This window comes from Podarcis pityusensis (genome assembly GCF_964106645.2).
Source record: "Podarcis pityusensis genome assembly, chromosome: 1".
NCBI lineage: Eukaryota > Metazoa > Chordata > Lepidosauria > Squamata > Lacertidae > Podarcis > Podarcis pityusensis.
In genome coordinates, this window is record NC_138028.1 from 112,446,498 (window position 1) to 112,461,840 (window position 15,343).

General features: G+C 44.0%; 1 protein-coding gene across 1 annotated transcript in view; it reads right to left on the reverse strand.

The window, feature by feature from the left end:
• ITGAV (integrin subunit alpha V) overlaps positions 1-15,343 on the reverse strand; it is a 66,695-nt gene that overhangs the window by 26,030 nt on the left and 25,322 nt on the right. The window contains exons 4-16 of the mRNA XM_081023608.1: positions 14,418-14,532; positions 11,375-11,436; positions 10,181-10,226; positions 8,888-9,013; positions 8,000-8,044; positions 7,625-7,668; positions 7,468-7,524; positions 6,812-6,864; positions 4,633-4,841; positions 2,962-3,153; positions 2,088-2,133; positions 1,214-1,321; positions 31-89 (exon numbers count right to left, since the gene is read on the reverse strand). Of these exons, the coding sequence (XP_080879734.1) occupies positions 31-89; positions 1,214-1,321; positions 2,088-2,133; positions 2,962-3,153; positions 4,633-4,841; positions 6,812-6,864; positions 7,468-7,524; positions 7,625-7,668; positions 8,000-8,044; positions 8,888-9,013; positions 10,181-10,226; positions 11,375-11,436; positions 14,418-14,532 (1,162 nt within the window). The remainder of the gene's footprint in view (positions 1-30; positions 90-1,213; positions 1,322-2,087; positions 2,134-2,961; positions 3,154-4,632; positions 4,842-6,811; positions 6,865-7,467; positions 7,525-7,624; positions 7,669-7,999; positions 8,045-8,887; positions 9,014-10,180; positions 10,227-11,374; positions 11,437-14,417; positions 14,533-15,343) is intronic.

Below are 15,343 nucleotides of genomic sequence, written 5' to 3' on the forward strand. Positions count from 1 at the left end.
TATGGTAAGTAAATCTACTGAGGAACTTACTGAGGTCCCTGGGAAGACTTCCTTTGCCATCCGCTTTTAAGCAGAACTTTACTTTAAAACTGTTGGGGGAAATTAGAGAACATTTAAAAACAAAACACATTTTGTACCTGAAGATCAAGCTACATCTATTGATCAGCAGAAGTGCAGTAGTGGCTTCCAGACCTACCCTTTCATGACTGTTAATAAGATCTAGTTGCACGTGCAGATTCCTTGGTCAGTGTTGTTGGGTTTAAAGAAACTTTAAAAAGTTCCCTCCACTGCTTCCTTCAGGTCCCGGTTATTAAATATACTTTCTTAAGAGCTTAGTTTATCTATTTTGGTAAGATTTTACTGCTATAACTGAGCTCTTATTAGGGCTGGTCCAAGACTTTTTGCTGCCTGAGACAAAAACTCCCCAAATTCCATGTACTTAGGCCAACTGAATTGCCAGTTTAATATTTCAGCACCACATCTGAAGGCAGCAGGCTAGCCTGTGTGTGTGTGTGTGTGTATATGTGTGTGTATGCAGGGCAGGCTGTGTAGCACACACAGCTATGTTCCTCAACACCTCATTGCTGCTGCCCATTACTGGTATGCCTCACCCACCTAATGGTAAGGTTGGTCCTCACTCTTTTAAAGGCAAAATGGAGTCTCCCATAAAATTGCACTTGGAGGAGTGCAAGAACTATGTTGGCCATTCAAAAGAGTTGGCAAGACACAAGCAACTCACTTCCTTTCCACATCCTTACAGGACTTGTCCATGGAGGCGGGGACGGCTAGAGCACATTCTCCCAATGGGGTGAACAGATTTCCACCCTTCCATTTAGCTAGTTCTGTTGATAGGCTCTTCCTGCTTCTGGAAAGGGCTTAGAATAGGACACGTTTGCAAAGCTGTTCATGCTTCAGATGGGACCGTATAACATTACACAATGAATCCACTTAAGTTTCCCACCTGGAAAGAGCCTTTGACCATTTTTTAAACAGCAAGGAAGGATTTGTATATATGCTTGCTTCTTTGGAGCATCCACAGGCTATGGACCTCACCAAGGAGGAAATTGTGTCCTTTGCTCCCTTGCATAAGGCCAGGAAGTGTGGGGAAACACGTTCCCTTTGCCCCTTGCCTCTCATGGCCTCCTTTGATTGACTGAAGAGGCTCCCAATCCATTTTGAGATTCCATTTCAAAATACAAACGAGTCATCTTACCATGAAACTTTCTGGCCATTTTCATTCAGTTCACAGGATTTGTCTTCTGGATTTAGAATGGTTGGAGTGACTTCTAGTCCAGCATTTACTGTAATGACTGGCCGTGCCCTTTGAAAAGAACCAAGTGGTAAGCAAAACAGGGTTACTGCATGAAAGAACCACCTTGTCCTCTTCTTTAAGGTCAGTGGGGCCTACCTCTGAGTAGACCTGTCCTAACTGGGGCTGGTGGATTTTATCTGCTACATTTGCATCAGCCTGGGGTCCTAACTGGGCCCTTCTGCAGGGAACAGACTGGTCAGACTGCACTGCCCCACTACTGTAGTAGTGACCTTATAGTAGCTACTCTCAGTTTGAACCCCCTTGGCGGTGGTGTTTCCTCTGCTGCTGCGCTTTCCAATGCTGCAGTGGGGCCTTCATGGTGGGAGAGCTCCCCCACTGGTGAAGGTCACTGGAGACCTACAGGCAGAATGTCCACTCAGTTCTATGGATCAGGGATTATGATTGCAAACCGGCTGATTGCAAACCATTCATGCTGCTGCTGCTTAAACCCAGCTTTGTGATTGCAACCTAGTTCTTATGACTAAACCCCAGGATGGTAGCTGCTGCTAAGCTCAGCTGCTGGCCAGAGGTTAACATGCAAGGAGGTAGCTGTGTCCAACATGGAGGAAATAACAGAACACCCAGATAACAGAACATTGTGCCCCTTGCTTGCACGCCATTGAGCAAGGAGGGAACCATTCCTCATTCTGATATTCCTGTGGAGACCATGATGCTAGAAAAAGGCAACGCCTCTAACAGTGAAGCAAACTTTGCTCCTCAGCAAAATGCAAATATCATTGGGTTTTTCTGCTCTGACTTAATTTTGAGCACTTACCTGTATAAGGCAACTTTGTCAGCACCAAAAGCACCTACAATCAAGTCTGGAAATAGAATAAAATAATATTGTTTTTAGATTTGAGACTTTTTTTTTGAATGTTACACAATTCTCTGACCTGATTATTACAGGTCTCCAGTACATGAATTAGGAACAAGTGCTTTTGCTGAAAGAGCAAGTAGGTAAACATTTTAACGTGGATGCAAAAGGGTAAAGATTGGGGATGCTTATGGAACCTAAATCTGCTGAATTCTGTCTTAGATTTTAAGGAGCTGCTTTGCCAGACATGTTTACACAAACTCAAAAGGTTGATATCCATTATTCTTCTAAGATATGTCTTTCGAATTTTGCAAGCTGGTTGAACAGAGAATTTTTGCTCTTTTCCCTGCCTATATCCAGTCACAAATATATCAAAAGCAAATAGAAAAATGAAAAGAAACTCTTCCTCCTTCCGCCAAATATTCCTGAAATTATTATTTTTCTTTGTTCAATTGTGGAAGTGCTAAGGTTTGTAGGGTGTTTATATATATAAAACTTTTTAAAAGTGATGTTGTTTTTTTATTTTATTTTTTTAACTCCACTATATTTCCACAGGAGAACAAATGGTGGGGGATTTTGCCAATATTCTGAAATAGCAGATATTCTGAAATCTGAAATTCATTCCAGAATACAAATGGTGTGGAATCCAAGGGATATCACAATGTCAGGATGCTAACAGAGTAGAACTGAGACAATCTATTCATCCCTAGAAAAGATCAAAACCTCATGAAATCTCTTTTTCTTACACAGTTCTGAATTGGGCTCCTAACTGTGAAATAAATGTTGGATTAGTTTACAAGATACAGGAACCGGCATTGCTATTATGAAAGATCACCTGGGTAGCCATTTTTGTCCACGTCGGTAGCTCCTTTCAGTGAGTAGCCAAAGCTTGGTGGCATTGTCTCAGAGGCCCATTGTCCTTCAAGGACCTGAGATGGCATCCCATTCAAACCTGTAGCTCTCCCATTGTAGATGTAAACCAGCCCTTTCTTGTCTTCTCCACCATAAGGGGCAGCAACTGCGATGTCTACAAGCCATAACAAGGAATCTTTAGCATACCCAAATAGAAAGGAATCAAAATATATAATCCCAATGATTCTGCAGTAACACATATGAATCAGGGGAGTATTGCTGGTTGATGCCCATTGGCAAAAGGCAGGGCCACCAATGATAGGCGGAGCCTGAACCAATAACACGCAGAGCCGACTAATTCCAGTTTCGCCCCCATCCCTCTCCCTGTTGAGTTCTACAAAAGCAGCACGGAGACTAAGGATGAGGAAGGTGACTGTTCCATCCCTGAGCTGGTTGTAAGGAGGAAGTCTGGAACGTGGTGAATGGCTGGATAAGGTCAGACTCAGGTTAGTGCAACAGTGCTCCACTTGTCCTAATGGACTAAAAGGTTCCCTTGGTAAAGGACCCCTGGAAGGTTAAGTCCAGCCAAAGGCGACTATGGGGCTGCGGCACTCATCTCGCTTTCAAGCCGAGGGAGCTGGTATTTATCCACAGACAGCTTTCTGGGTCATGTGGCCAGCATGACTAAACCGCTTCTGGCACAACAGGATACCGTGACGGAAACCAGAGTGCACAGATATGACATTTACCTTTCTGCCCCAACGGTACCTATTTATCTACTTGCACTGGTGTGCTTTCGAACTGCTAGGTTGGCAGAAGCTGGGACAGAGCAACAGGAGCTCACTCCATCATGTGGATTTGAATCGCTGACCTTCCAATCACCAAGCCCAAGAGGCTCAGTGTTTTAGACCACAGTGCCACCAGCGTCCCTAATGGACTAGCCTCCACTGAGTTGGAGGCTTTGTATTCTGTTCAGATCCGTGGATTTTTCCCTGCCTATTCAGTTTTGCACCATGAGGTTGACTGAGATGGACTCAGCAATATGAGGCAAATACCTCTGAGTCAGTGAGTGTTTGAACCTCCCCAAAAGGCTCAGCTTGTGCAGGGATCTCTGCCCAGAAACACAATAATGCTCCAAAATAAATTGTATTTGAAGTGCAAAGGCTTTCTGCTGTAGGTCTGAAAATTAAAGGTTAGAGGGCTTGGAGTGGGGAGGAAGTTTCTGTATAGGCTTGCCCACTCCTTCCCCAAATCCACTCTGTAGGGTCAGGAGAACCCACCAGAAAACATTTGTAGGGGGGAGGAGAGGGAAAATTGTTCTATCTGACAAGTAGAAGAAGAAGAGTTTGGATTTGATATCCCGCTTTATCACTACCCGAAGGAGTCTCAAAGCGGCTAACATTCTCCTTTCGCTTCCTCCCCCACAACAAACACTCTGTGAGGTGAGTGGGGCTGAGAGACTTCAGAGAAGTGTGACTAGCCCAAGGTCACCCAGCAGCTGCATGTGGAGGAGTGAGGAAGCGAACCCGGTTCCCCAGATTACGAGACTACCGCTCTTAACCACTACACCACACTGGCTCCTAGATACGCTTGTGTTGACAGAATGATCAAAACAGTGTAATATTGAATTCCTCCCAATGACCCAACGCTTTACCATTGAAGCCGTCCTGATCAAGATCTCCCAAAGGTGCAATTGAACTGCTGAACCTTGCAAAAACCTCAAAGCCGTTCAGCTTCATAGCCTGACTCTGAAAGCCTCCAGAGGCTTGTTGGAGATAAACAGAAACTTGTCCCACTTCAAGAAGTTTGCCGTCAGAACCACGATCCATAAAGAGTGGGGCTCCTATGAGTAGATCTGTGTAACTGAAGAAAAAGAGAGAGGGGAAGAGATCAAGTATTTCAGTCACGGCAAAAATCCCTACGTTTAAGGTGCTTCCATATGACTGCAACCTGGTCAGAGAGATATCACAAATGGGTCACTGGCAAAGCGGCAGCCGTCTGAATATGACCCTCGGATGAATGGAAAAACCCACACAGGACTACAATTGGTTTCAACTCGCTTGTGGAGACTATCAGAGGTCACAAAGAAAAAGGAAAAATATATGAAAACAACAAGAAGAGATGTGGAAAACAACAAGAAAGGATTGGATAGAATTGTGAACATCATTTGGGCAGATTTGTGGACATCAAAGCAGCAGCAACAAGATGATTGGATCCCTTTCGGAACTTGAAATATGGGTACCCCCAACAAAAATTTAAAATTTGGCTTTGTAATTTGGAGTTAATGTGATTTGATTTGATTGGTCTGTTAATAAAAAATAATTTTTTTAAAAAAAAAATGGGTCACTGGCAAAAAGGTTTCTTCAGCTTATTATATTTTCTCCCACGAGTGCCATTGTGCTCATGTTCTGCCCATGTTCTGTTCAAGCACCTGGTTGGCCACTGTGAGAACCAGATGCTGAACTAGATGGGCCATTGGCCTGATCTAGAAGACTATTTTTATGTTCTTAAATCCAGATTAAAAGGGAAAGAAATATGGGCTGGCATTTTGATAGCAACAATGTAATGTGGATCCTGAAACATATGTGCCTGCATGAGGAACCCCAGTCCTACAATAAACACCTGTCTAGAAACATTCTTCACTTCACCGACAGCTGCAGTCTAGCCAAGTGAAGTACCTTTAAGGTTCAAAGGTTTGGTGGTTTGAAAACTATGAAAATTGCAGGTATCTAATGCTGAGTGGATCATTCCCACTGTATGCTTTTAGTTTTGTTCCTTTGGCTTAAGAATTTATAAAAGTGAAGATTCCAACAGTCCTGTGTGCATGCACAGAACCCATTCACCCACACAGTTAAGGGGTGTGTGGGCTTTGTCAGTTTCCCTCCAGTGACAGCCTGTAGTGTTTTTCTGGAATGGCGTTCTGGAGGGCTCACTTTTCTGCAGGATGGGGAGGCAGAAAAGCTTCACCATGTATGCAGCGTAGCTAACAGGTTGTAGCCAACTAAATTCTATTTAGGACTCAGCTATACAGCTGCAAACAAAACATTCTAAGTGTGTTGTAAAGTGCATTATACAAATGTGACACTAGGTGGTGATGGTGAGCTATGTCAAATTCAAAATATTTTTCAAAACATTTTTTTTAAAAAAATCAAAGTGTTTTTTATATGTGTGTAGCTTTCACCTCAGAGTAGACTTGTTTAAATTACTGGGCCTAAGTTAACCATGTCCATTAATTTCAGGGGATCTGCTCCGAGTATGAGTAACCATGGATATAACCCAAAATTTTCTGCCCAAAGACACCAAGAGCAATTAGAATGCCCGAAGACATTTAAATGTGTCATCACACAGTATGATTTAAAAGAAAATCAGCTAATCTATCCCACAAAACGAGCGGTGTCATTCATTCTCAAAAGGGCATCTGTCAGATGTACCTAACACAAGGAATGAAAGGGGAGGAAAGGGAAAATAAAGGAAGAAGTGAGATAAAGAACTGAGGGAGTTGCATGGGAGAAAGGGATGATGAGGCAAGATCTGTGTCTAGGAACCTCTAGAATTACAAGCACGCCACTCTCGAGGGATTCATAGCTGTACTATGTATAATGTCTTCACAGGACAATTAAGCTATGCATGAAATGTTTAGAGATTTATATACCAAGCACTCCAGATAAGATGCATGCAGGGACCCCAGCAGAACAAGCCAGCAGAAGAAATTCTGTGTGTGTCACTGGCTTTCAATTACTCTTTGCAAATCTTCTATTTTTATCCTAAACAAGATTTCTTTTTTTTAAGGCAAGCAATTCTTTCCAGGAAGAATGAAAAAAAGCATCACTTACTCATCCCCATTGATATCTGTGGCAGCTACAGAATATCCAAAATATGCAGCCATCTGGGAGATAAGATTAAACAGGAAAATGTTGCATTTTATGTAAATACTTCAGTAAAGATATTTCAGAATTAGTGACTGCCCCCTCAATAAAAGCTCCCTTGCTTGTCCTCACTTGCATCTGGGATGTGCTTAGCTGTACTGTATATGTTATTTTAGAATATTATTTCGTTCTTATAATAAAGGTTTTTTTAAAAAATGTTTAAAAAAGGTCCCTTGCCATGCATTCTTTAAAGGCTTTGGATTACTCCTCCCACATTTGCCTCCGGCTCCGCCCACAACTGTCATGTGGTTCCTTTAAGTTAAAAGATGCCCCCCCCCCCATAATTAATCAAGAAAGAGGATTTCTCTAAGCAAAGAGCAGCTCTTTATTTCAAAATAATCTCGTTGATTTCAGGCACACTTGGTCCACAACCATATATGCCGCCAGTTTGAACTGATGTGATCAGGGGTAGATTGCTTGTGGTTATGTTTCCCTGTTCTTAAAACAACTCCCAAATCGACATTCTCTGATTTGCTGGAGGTTACTTTGTGAATTTATAACACCTAGATTCCACTAACGAATGATAGGTAATATAAATCAAAACATTGCAGAGAAAACCATACCTGCTCTCCAGTAAAGTTATACATGGACGCCATGGTGTCTCCATTATAAATAGACACCTGCATGAAAAAGATAGAACTTAACATCTGCACTGCACAATATTTTAGAAGTTGCTGGGATACTACCAGCACTGAAAAGTATATTATGTAAGTTCCTTACCATGCCCAAAGTTCTTGCTGCTCTTGGGACCCCAGAGACAAAATCTGAAAATAAGAAAGACGACATGACCAATACGGATAGTAGTCAATGACCTTCAGAAACATTTTCCATTTAGGCCGCCATTCTGCCAATAGTTGCACATAGGTAAGGACTCTTGACTTTATCCTCTAGCAATGAGCTACAAGACTGTAGCCTTAACTAGGTCCAGTGGTAAGCTAGGAGCTATGCAGAAGCCCCACAGTTCCTACTAAAGAGTGCTTAAAATTTACCAAAGACTCGCAAAACAGGGATGAGAGGTGAGATGTTAGCAAACAATAATGGAGCCGGGGCAAGCAAAATCTTATCAAAGAGGGAGCAAAAGTTAATAAGCCATACCTTCTATGCCATCATGGCTGAAATCTCCCACAGCTACTGAATAACCTGTCAAACATGAAAGGGGTAATCATGACTTATCAATGCACATGACCTATTACAACCTTAAATAAATATCAAGAGGCAGTTTTCCCTGCATCTATTCAGGTCTGTCGATCTGGCTGCTTATGTTTTAGCCATCCTAATTAGCTAATCTGATTCTCCTACTTTTGCTTGATGGGGAGACGGAAGGAGGTGTTGGTGGTTCAGAGACCAGGGACAGAGAGGCTGCCAGCTTTGCAGGCAAGGGGTGACATAACTGAGGGGTGAGCCCTTTGGGGGTGCCGCAGAAAGAATGTAGTTGGTTTAGGGAGCCATGGACTCAAAAAGGTTGAAAACAAAGAACAAAGCTTTCCAAAGTGTGTGTCGCGACACATCAATGTGTTGGTTGCAGGGTGTAGGCGTGTTGTGTGAACACTCCCCGCACTCCTTCCGGGGCTGGAAAGGGGTGAGTTTAACCTCTGGTTTGCTAGTAAAACTGTGTTGTGAAATGATGCATGTCTAAAAAGTGTGTCACCAATATGAAAAGTTTGGAAAGCTCTGCCCTGGAAACTCACCAAACCACCAACATGTGAGGTAAGAGCAGCTAGAAAGCAAAACAAACTTTGGAGAAACAAGCCATGGTTTACCTGATCATCTGTGGCACAGTTCATCATTAACTTGTGGTTTGCTTTACAAACCATGGCTTAAACACTTGCTTAGCATTATGGGTCATTCACAAGGGCGTTTTGGCACCTGCTTGGCACTAGCTTTCACTAATATCACTGGATGGGGAGGGAGGAATGAAGAACCTCAGACTCAGTCTTACAAGGAACACAATTTTTACCAGTGTTTTACTCTCAAGTAACCTACCCAAGTAGCTGTCATCGAAAGCAGCATTGGCCGACCGCGTTGCTAACTGGCTGTCATACTTGGTAGTGTAGACTTTAGGGTTGTATTTTGACACAATCTCAGCCACTTTATCAGAAATGAGCTGGCCTGTTGGGTACCAAGTAGAAGAGGGGACATAAAAACACAGACGGAGCTATTAGACGATACTTGCAGTCTCCTAGTTCACATTAGAAAAAGACAAATGGAAGCAAGGAGCTGGGATTAAAAATAAGCAACTTGAAACAACTTCTTTATTAAATTGAGAGTTACTGAGGAGAAAGATTCTATGTAGGCACGTTAATCTGTTGCATTTAAAAAATACAAAGAATCTTGTGGTGCTTTGAAGAGGGAGGGTGGAATTCAACATAGCACAAAGGGGGTTATGCACACGGGGAATGAGGTGTACTCACATGACGGGAGTTTGCCTCTTCTGCTCCCCCTAAACCTGTTCTGGGGGTTCCTCCCAATCCCCTGAAGCAGATTCCAGGGTTGTGGGGTAAGGAGGAGGGGAGACCCACTGAGTGAGCAGAACTCATTCCTAACAAGTAACAACTTAGTCCAATCAAACCCCAATTTATTTATTGCAGCATAAGCTTTCATAGGCAGGCATTTAATTCATCAACTACATGAAGAACTGAGACATTACATTACACATTACATTACATTACACTACACTACACATTACATGCAAATATGTATAACTAAACCCCAATGGAATCCACCCTGCTCCATTCCAGAAAAAGCCACTTTAGGATTTGAGCAGAAACACAGTCAGGGGAGATGCTTGGCCTTTTCCCCTTCTATTACTCCAAACGCCCCACAGCTGCTTTTCATCCTCACAGGATTCCAAATACATGCTTGCAAAGGCAGTGCCGTAGCTACGGGGGGCAAGCTGGGTTTTTTGCCCTAGGTGAAGCCTCCAGAGGGGGGTCACTGAGGCTGCCGACCTCTCTCTGTGTGTACGCAAATGCTTGTGTGTGGGGTGCCATATTGGGTCTTTGACCTGGGTGAAATAAAGCCTAGTTTTGCCCCTGGCAAAGGTAAAGTCTTGCGAGGGTCAGGAAACCTGCAATGGGAAACGCAGCTGGGAGGGACAGGTTGAAGCAGAGAAACAGCAGACGGTGAAAGTCACCACTTCTCCACTCAAAATCGTCCCCTCTTCAATTAACCTTGCCAGAAAGGAAACTTGTTGCATATGGTTTATTTTGCTAGTGTCCTTAAGAGGACAGCAGAAGATTAAATAGAATGGTCAGCTTTTTAACAGCTGTGTCTCACCTTGCCAGTAAAAACTTCCAGGTCCTCCAAGAAGTACTCTATCTCCCTGGGGTAAGAGTGGAAGGAAAAAGTAAGGCTGGGCAAAAAAATATGTAAGTTTCTTTTCTTGTAATGTCTAAGGCAGGGGACAGGGACCTTTTCGGCCTGGTGGAAGACAGACTGCTCAGATTCCCACCAACTGCTATTCTACACTCCCTCACAACTACTTTAACATTCTATACTTCAAGCAATCTTCTCCCCATCCCCCTCTGAATGCAAACCATAAACACGATTTAGTACAAAAAAATTAACCTAACCGCAGTTCCTAGTTTGGACATATTGAGAAACTGTGGCTAGTTTAAACTAGGAAACGGGTGCGTCCTGTTGAACCTTAAGGTTCCAGCAGGCTCGTTCCTGTAACACTAAACTATGGTTTAGCGCTATATTCAAACCAGGTAATTGTATTCAGTGCCCTTCAAAACTTTAAATCGCTATCCAACCCAATGCACTCCGGATGTTGAGAACTACAACTTCCCATCATCCCTGACCATTGGCCGTGCTGGCTGGGGCTGATAGCATAAACCATTCCTGTTTGTTTCTTTTTCCCCTCCATTATCTGGTAATCAGATATACTGCTTCTGCATGTGGAGGTTTTGTTCTTTAAGTCAGAGATGGAGAAGCTGTGGTTTTTCAATTGTCGTTGGGACTCCCAACTCCCATCAGCATGGCCAATGGTTGGGAACGATGGGAGTTGTAGTTTAGCAACACCTGAAATGCCATAGTTCCCCTATCCCTGCTTTAAGAATCTGCACCTGTTGTTGCACAGTGAAATAATGACAGAGACCAGTATATATATTCTGATTTTCAGACTAATTAGTGTTGTTAAAAGACAAAGGCAAATGGAAATTCTTAAATACATTGTTATATTCTGTAGCAGAATTAACCCAGTAGGAGAGATAGCATCTCCTTTTTATTAATTCCTATTCTTCCCTGATTTGCTCACATGCTCTTTGAAATCCTGAGCTGAATAAATGATTTCTGTCTAGCAGGCTACATCCAGATGTATAAATCTAAGCCAACAGGAGCGAAGTGTAAGAAGCCCCTTGAAAAGCTGATCTGACAGATATGCCTTTATAGAATTGATTTCTACAGACTCTTTCTCCTTTGCTGTCAGGTACTGAAAAAAAGGAAGACATACAGTTATAGCTTCCCTACCTGAGTAAAGTCAATGCTGAATCCACCTTGACAAAAGCCCTGTCCTTCAGCGTCAATGCTTGCTGTGAGAACAAGAGAAATGGGAAACAATAGATGGTGAAGATGTTTAACACAAATCCCTGTGCATAATAGTGTCAAGAAAGACCTTGATCTGGAACAACCACTGCTCTAAGCCAAGCTGCCACCTAACTTCCTCTTGTTCTCTTCAAATGGGAAAAAAAAGGTACTTAAGATGCTTACCTGGGAGATGCCCTACCTGGTGAACTGGTGCTGGCTCCCCATTGGCCAGAAAGAGTCAGAGGTCATTTCCTCGAAAAAGAGAGCCTTTAAAAAGCTGAGCTGCCCTTGCAGGTGGGCTCCACCAGCACCAGGAAGCTGAACATTCTCACTGCCTACTCATATGTAGACTAGAAGTATTATCTTTAATGGCTAGGCTAGGATTAGTCCAGTTTTTAGAGCCACAGTGCTCTGGCTTATTTTTGGTGGCAGCAAGTACCGTATCTTGAGACCTAGCTGGAAGTACTGCAGGGATGTTGTGCAGTAGCCGAGCAAGCAAGCAGGTCTGAGAGGTTCTCCTGAGTGTCCTCCTGAGCGACAATAGAGAGAAGGGGAAGGAGGGACCTCCTCTGCCTCCCTTGCCCCTCCTTCCTTCTCTCTCACTGGTGCTCCTCCTCAGCCACTGCCCACTGGTCTCACATAGTGTGGGTCTGTTGCCGCTTGGCCCCCTCCACCACCCTGACCTCTCTTCTCCCCCTCCCCACTCATGGGCGAGAGGCTCGAGCTGTGGCTCAAGTCGCCCTGAGAGCTGGCTGTCTACCCCCAATGGCCCTGCCTGTCTATGTGAGTCAAGGGGAAGAATGGAGCCTGGGTGGTGATGGAGTCAGGAGGCAGAATGCAGGGAACCCCCACTCCACAAAGGGGGGGGGAGGATTTGGTGTCATGAAAGTGTGTGTGCCCCCCAATCCCCACCCTGATGAGTACTTTATTTTGCCTGACCTGTCCTGTATTTTGCTCAACCCAAAGTGGCAGCTCCATCCCAGACCCATAGAATTGTAGCGTTGGAAGGGACCCTGAGGACCATCCAATCCCCTGCAGTGAGCACCAGTATCAGAAGGGGAGCTCTGCCCAGTCACCCCAGATGCTACCGAGCTATGTGTCTTGTGGCCTGTCATTGTGGCTTAGCCATTCCCCACCCCACCCCCTTTTAAGACTCAGTCCAGCCAGGCAGCACAAAGAGGTTTAGTGGGCCTCTGGTCTGCTGATATGGTTCATTTGGCTTTGGGTCTCATAATCTGTGCAGGCCTGACCTACGCTGGTCAGAACAGAATACCCCCCTCCCTATTGTTAAGGCCAACACAATCGATCCAAAGGGCTCTGCCTGTTTCTGAACACGTTAAGTACGAAATCTAGCATGGCGAGTATATGCTGCTTTTCTTCTCTATTTACAGATCAGCAACCTACAAACAGCTTTGAGATGTCGCCTGCCTTTAAAACAGGAAAAGAAAGGGAATTCCAGAGCTAATCCCTCGCATGCCACGAGACAGCCCAAGGAGGCTTTCTTATGATGTGGTTAATCCCTCTGAATACAGAGCTTTATAACAGAAATGCTAACAGTCTCTTATCGGTACTGCGGTGTATAACAGAGTGCACATTTCACTTAGGGCATTCCGTGCCCCTTTGATCCTGGGAATGACTCTGGAATGCACTCTCCCTCTCTGGGCTCTTGCTGTTTATATAGATTGTATGCATGTGCACACAGGGGTGGAGGGTTAATTTTGATCACCACTGGGGATGCACTAAATGTGTCTGTTCTAGTTCGGAAGTAATTTGGACCTACTGGGTTCCCCCCCTTTTTTAACAAAAATGGCTGGATATCCAAGTTTGGTGTTCCAGCTTAGCTGGAATAATAACCTTTTGTGACCTGGAAAGTCACAGGGGCTGTAGTAGATGGTTCTGCCCAAACAGGATGCAGCTTACATCCCAGCTGTTGGAGCCAAGCTACATGATCAGCAGCTCTGCATGATGTATCTGTTACTGGAACATATTGCAGGGTGCTTCCTCGTGTAAAAAACAACACATATTGTACATACAGACCAGTAACCTTTTCTAAGACCTGCTAGTTGTTACATAGGAAAGGGGCTTGCTATTATTATTTTGCAAGAAAGCACCTAAACATTTATTCTACCTTGCCAAAAAAATGGGGTTTTTTTGGAGGGTGGAGGAGTAGTCCTAGTACCCCTGTGGTTTGTTCTTTTCCGTACACACCAAGGTCATGACTAGCCTTCAACAGAGCCTGCCATTTACAGTTTGTTTGTTTTAAAAAAGATACAGTGCCAAACCACGCATATAATGTCACACGTCATTTGGCCCTTAGCCTTCCCAGTCGTTTGGCACAGTCCCATTGCAGTGACTCTGCATTGAAAATGAACAGATCATTGCTGTCATCATATTTCCACTTCTATCTTCAGATCCCTATGAAATTTCTATGTGCTGTGAAATTTGGAACCAGACTGAGCATTCAATTGATCTGCAGAGGATCCTATCATCTCGCAGGTTTTGTTTTTGTATGACCACGCACCCTAGTTCTAGAACCACCAATGTGACACCATTTGTTAGATACCCCCTTCCCAAGTGCCTGCCAAGGTTTCCTGCCCCTCTGATTCCCCCCCCCCCATGAGCTTTTTTTAAAAAACTTTTTTTTTTTTGGTTGGTTATGTATTTGGGGAGGGGGTAGCCTGCTTTCTTTGCTTTTGTGTTGTATTTGTTTTGGAATGTGTCTAGATGTTTTTCCCGTTATTTTGTGGAAGAAGGGTTCTGATCATCGCCAGTTTTTCATTTTGTGGTGACCGCAAGAGTTTCTTAGATTTCTATATATTCCCCTTGGGCCCCAAAAGGCTGGGGATACCTGCCTTAAATCACTGTTGCAAAGATGAGGGTGTGGGTGTGTTTCTTCCACACACCTTAAAGTTGTGCTTATAATACGACAGCACACAGAAAATAGATTCAGGGCTGTAATTACAATAGCAAGACATTCTCCACATACTTGACCTGCAGGGAGCGTATTCAAAAGCTTTGGACCCGTCATGAAGATAACATGTTCCCACAGGTTCCCTCTCTGCTTTCTGTTCTGTTCTCCAGTGGTACAATGGGGCACACGCCTGCGGGGGAAGCAAAATGGCAGCATTTAGAAAGCTCTTTTTAAAAGTCCACCATTATACACAGTGCAGTGAGATGCTGAGAATCAATGGGGGGGAAATGCTTTCGAAAAGGGAACAAATGATGCTTGCCTTAGCCAACCATAGAGAGGGGAACGTCTGCCTTGTCTGCAGCTTAAGCAAAGTCACTCAGTCTGGTGAAGGTAAATGAGGTGCTTCGCAAAGTGATTTGGCTGAAGTTTCGCAAAAAAATAACAAGAAGGGAAGGAAAAGAAACGACGCAAGCAAAAACTTCCTCACGTCAGCTAACTTTCAGGGTGCCTTAGCCATTAATTTCCTGGCACCACCCAAGCACCAAGGCTGTGTCAGCATCTGCCTCAGCCTGTAGCTCAGTTAAACAACTGCTGCATGGAGGTGCTCAAATGATCCAAGCAAACACTTGAAGGAATGGGTGCTCACTGACTGTGCAGTAAGGTGCTGGGCAGCTGGAGGAACTCTATCTATCTAAAGGCCAGGGAGTGCCCAAAGGTCTGTCAAACTATGGTACCCTACATATATTGTTGGACTCCAACTCCCATCAGCCCAAGACACCACCGTCAATGGTTAGGGATACTGGGATCTGGAGTCTAGCAACATCTGGAGGGCACATCAACTGTCTCTGTGCTGTAACATAGCCGAAAAATGCAACCTATGTTGGGGTCTTTGAATTCCTCCAAACCTGTTGATGTTGCCCTCTTTATGTGTGAATGGTGCTGTTTTGGCTGTGTAAGAACGGACACTCACAGAAATCACTGTTAGTATATACAGGTGCGGC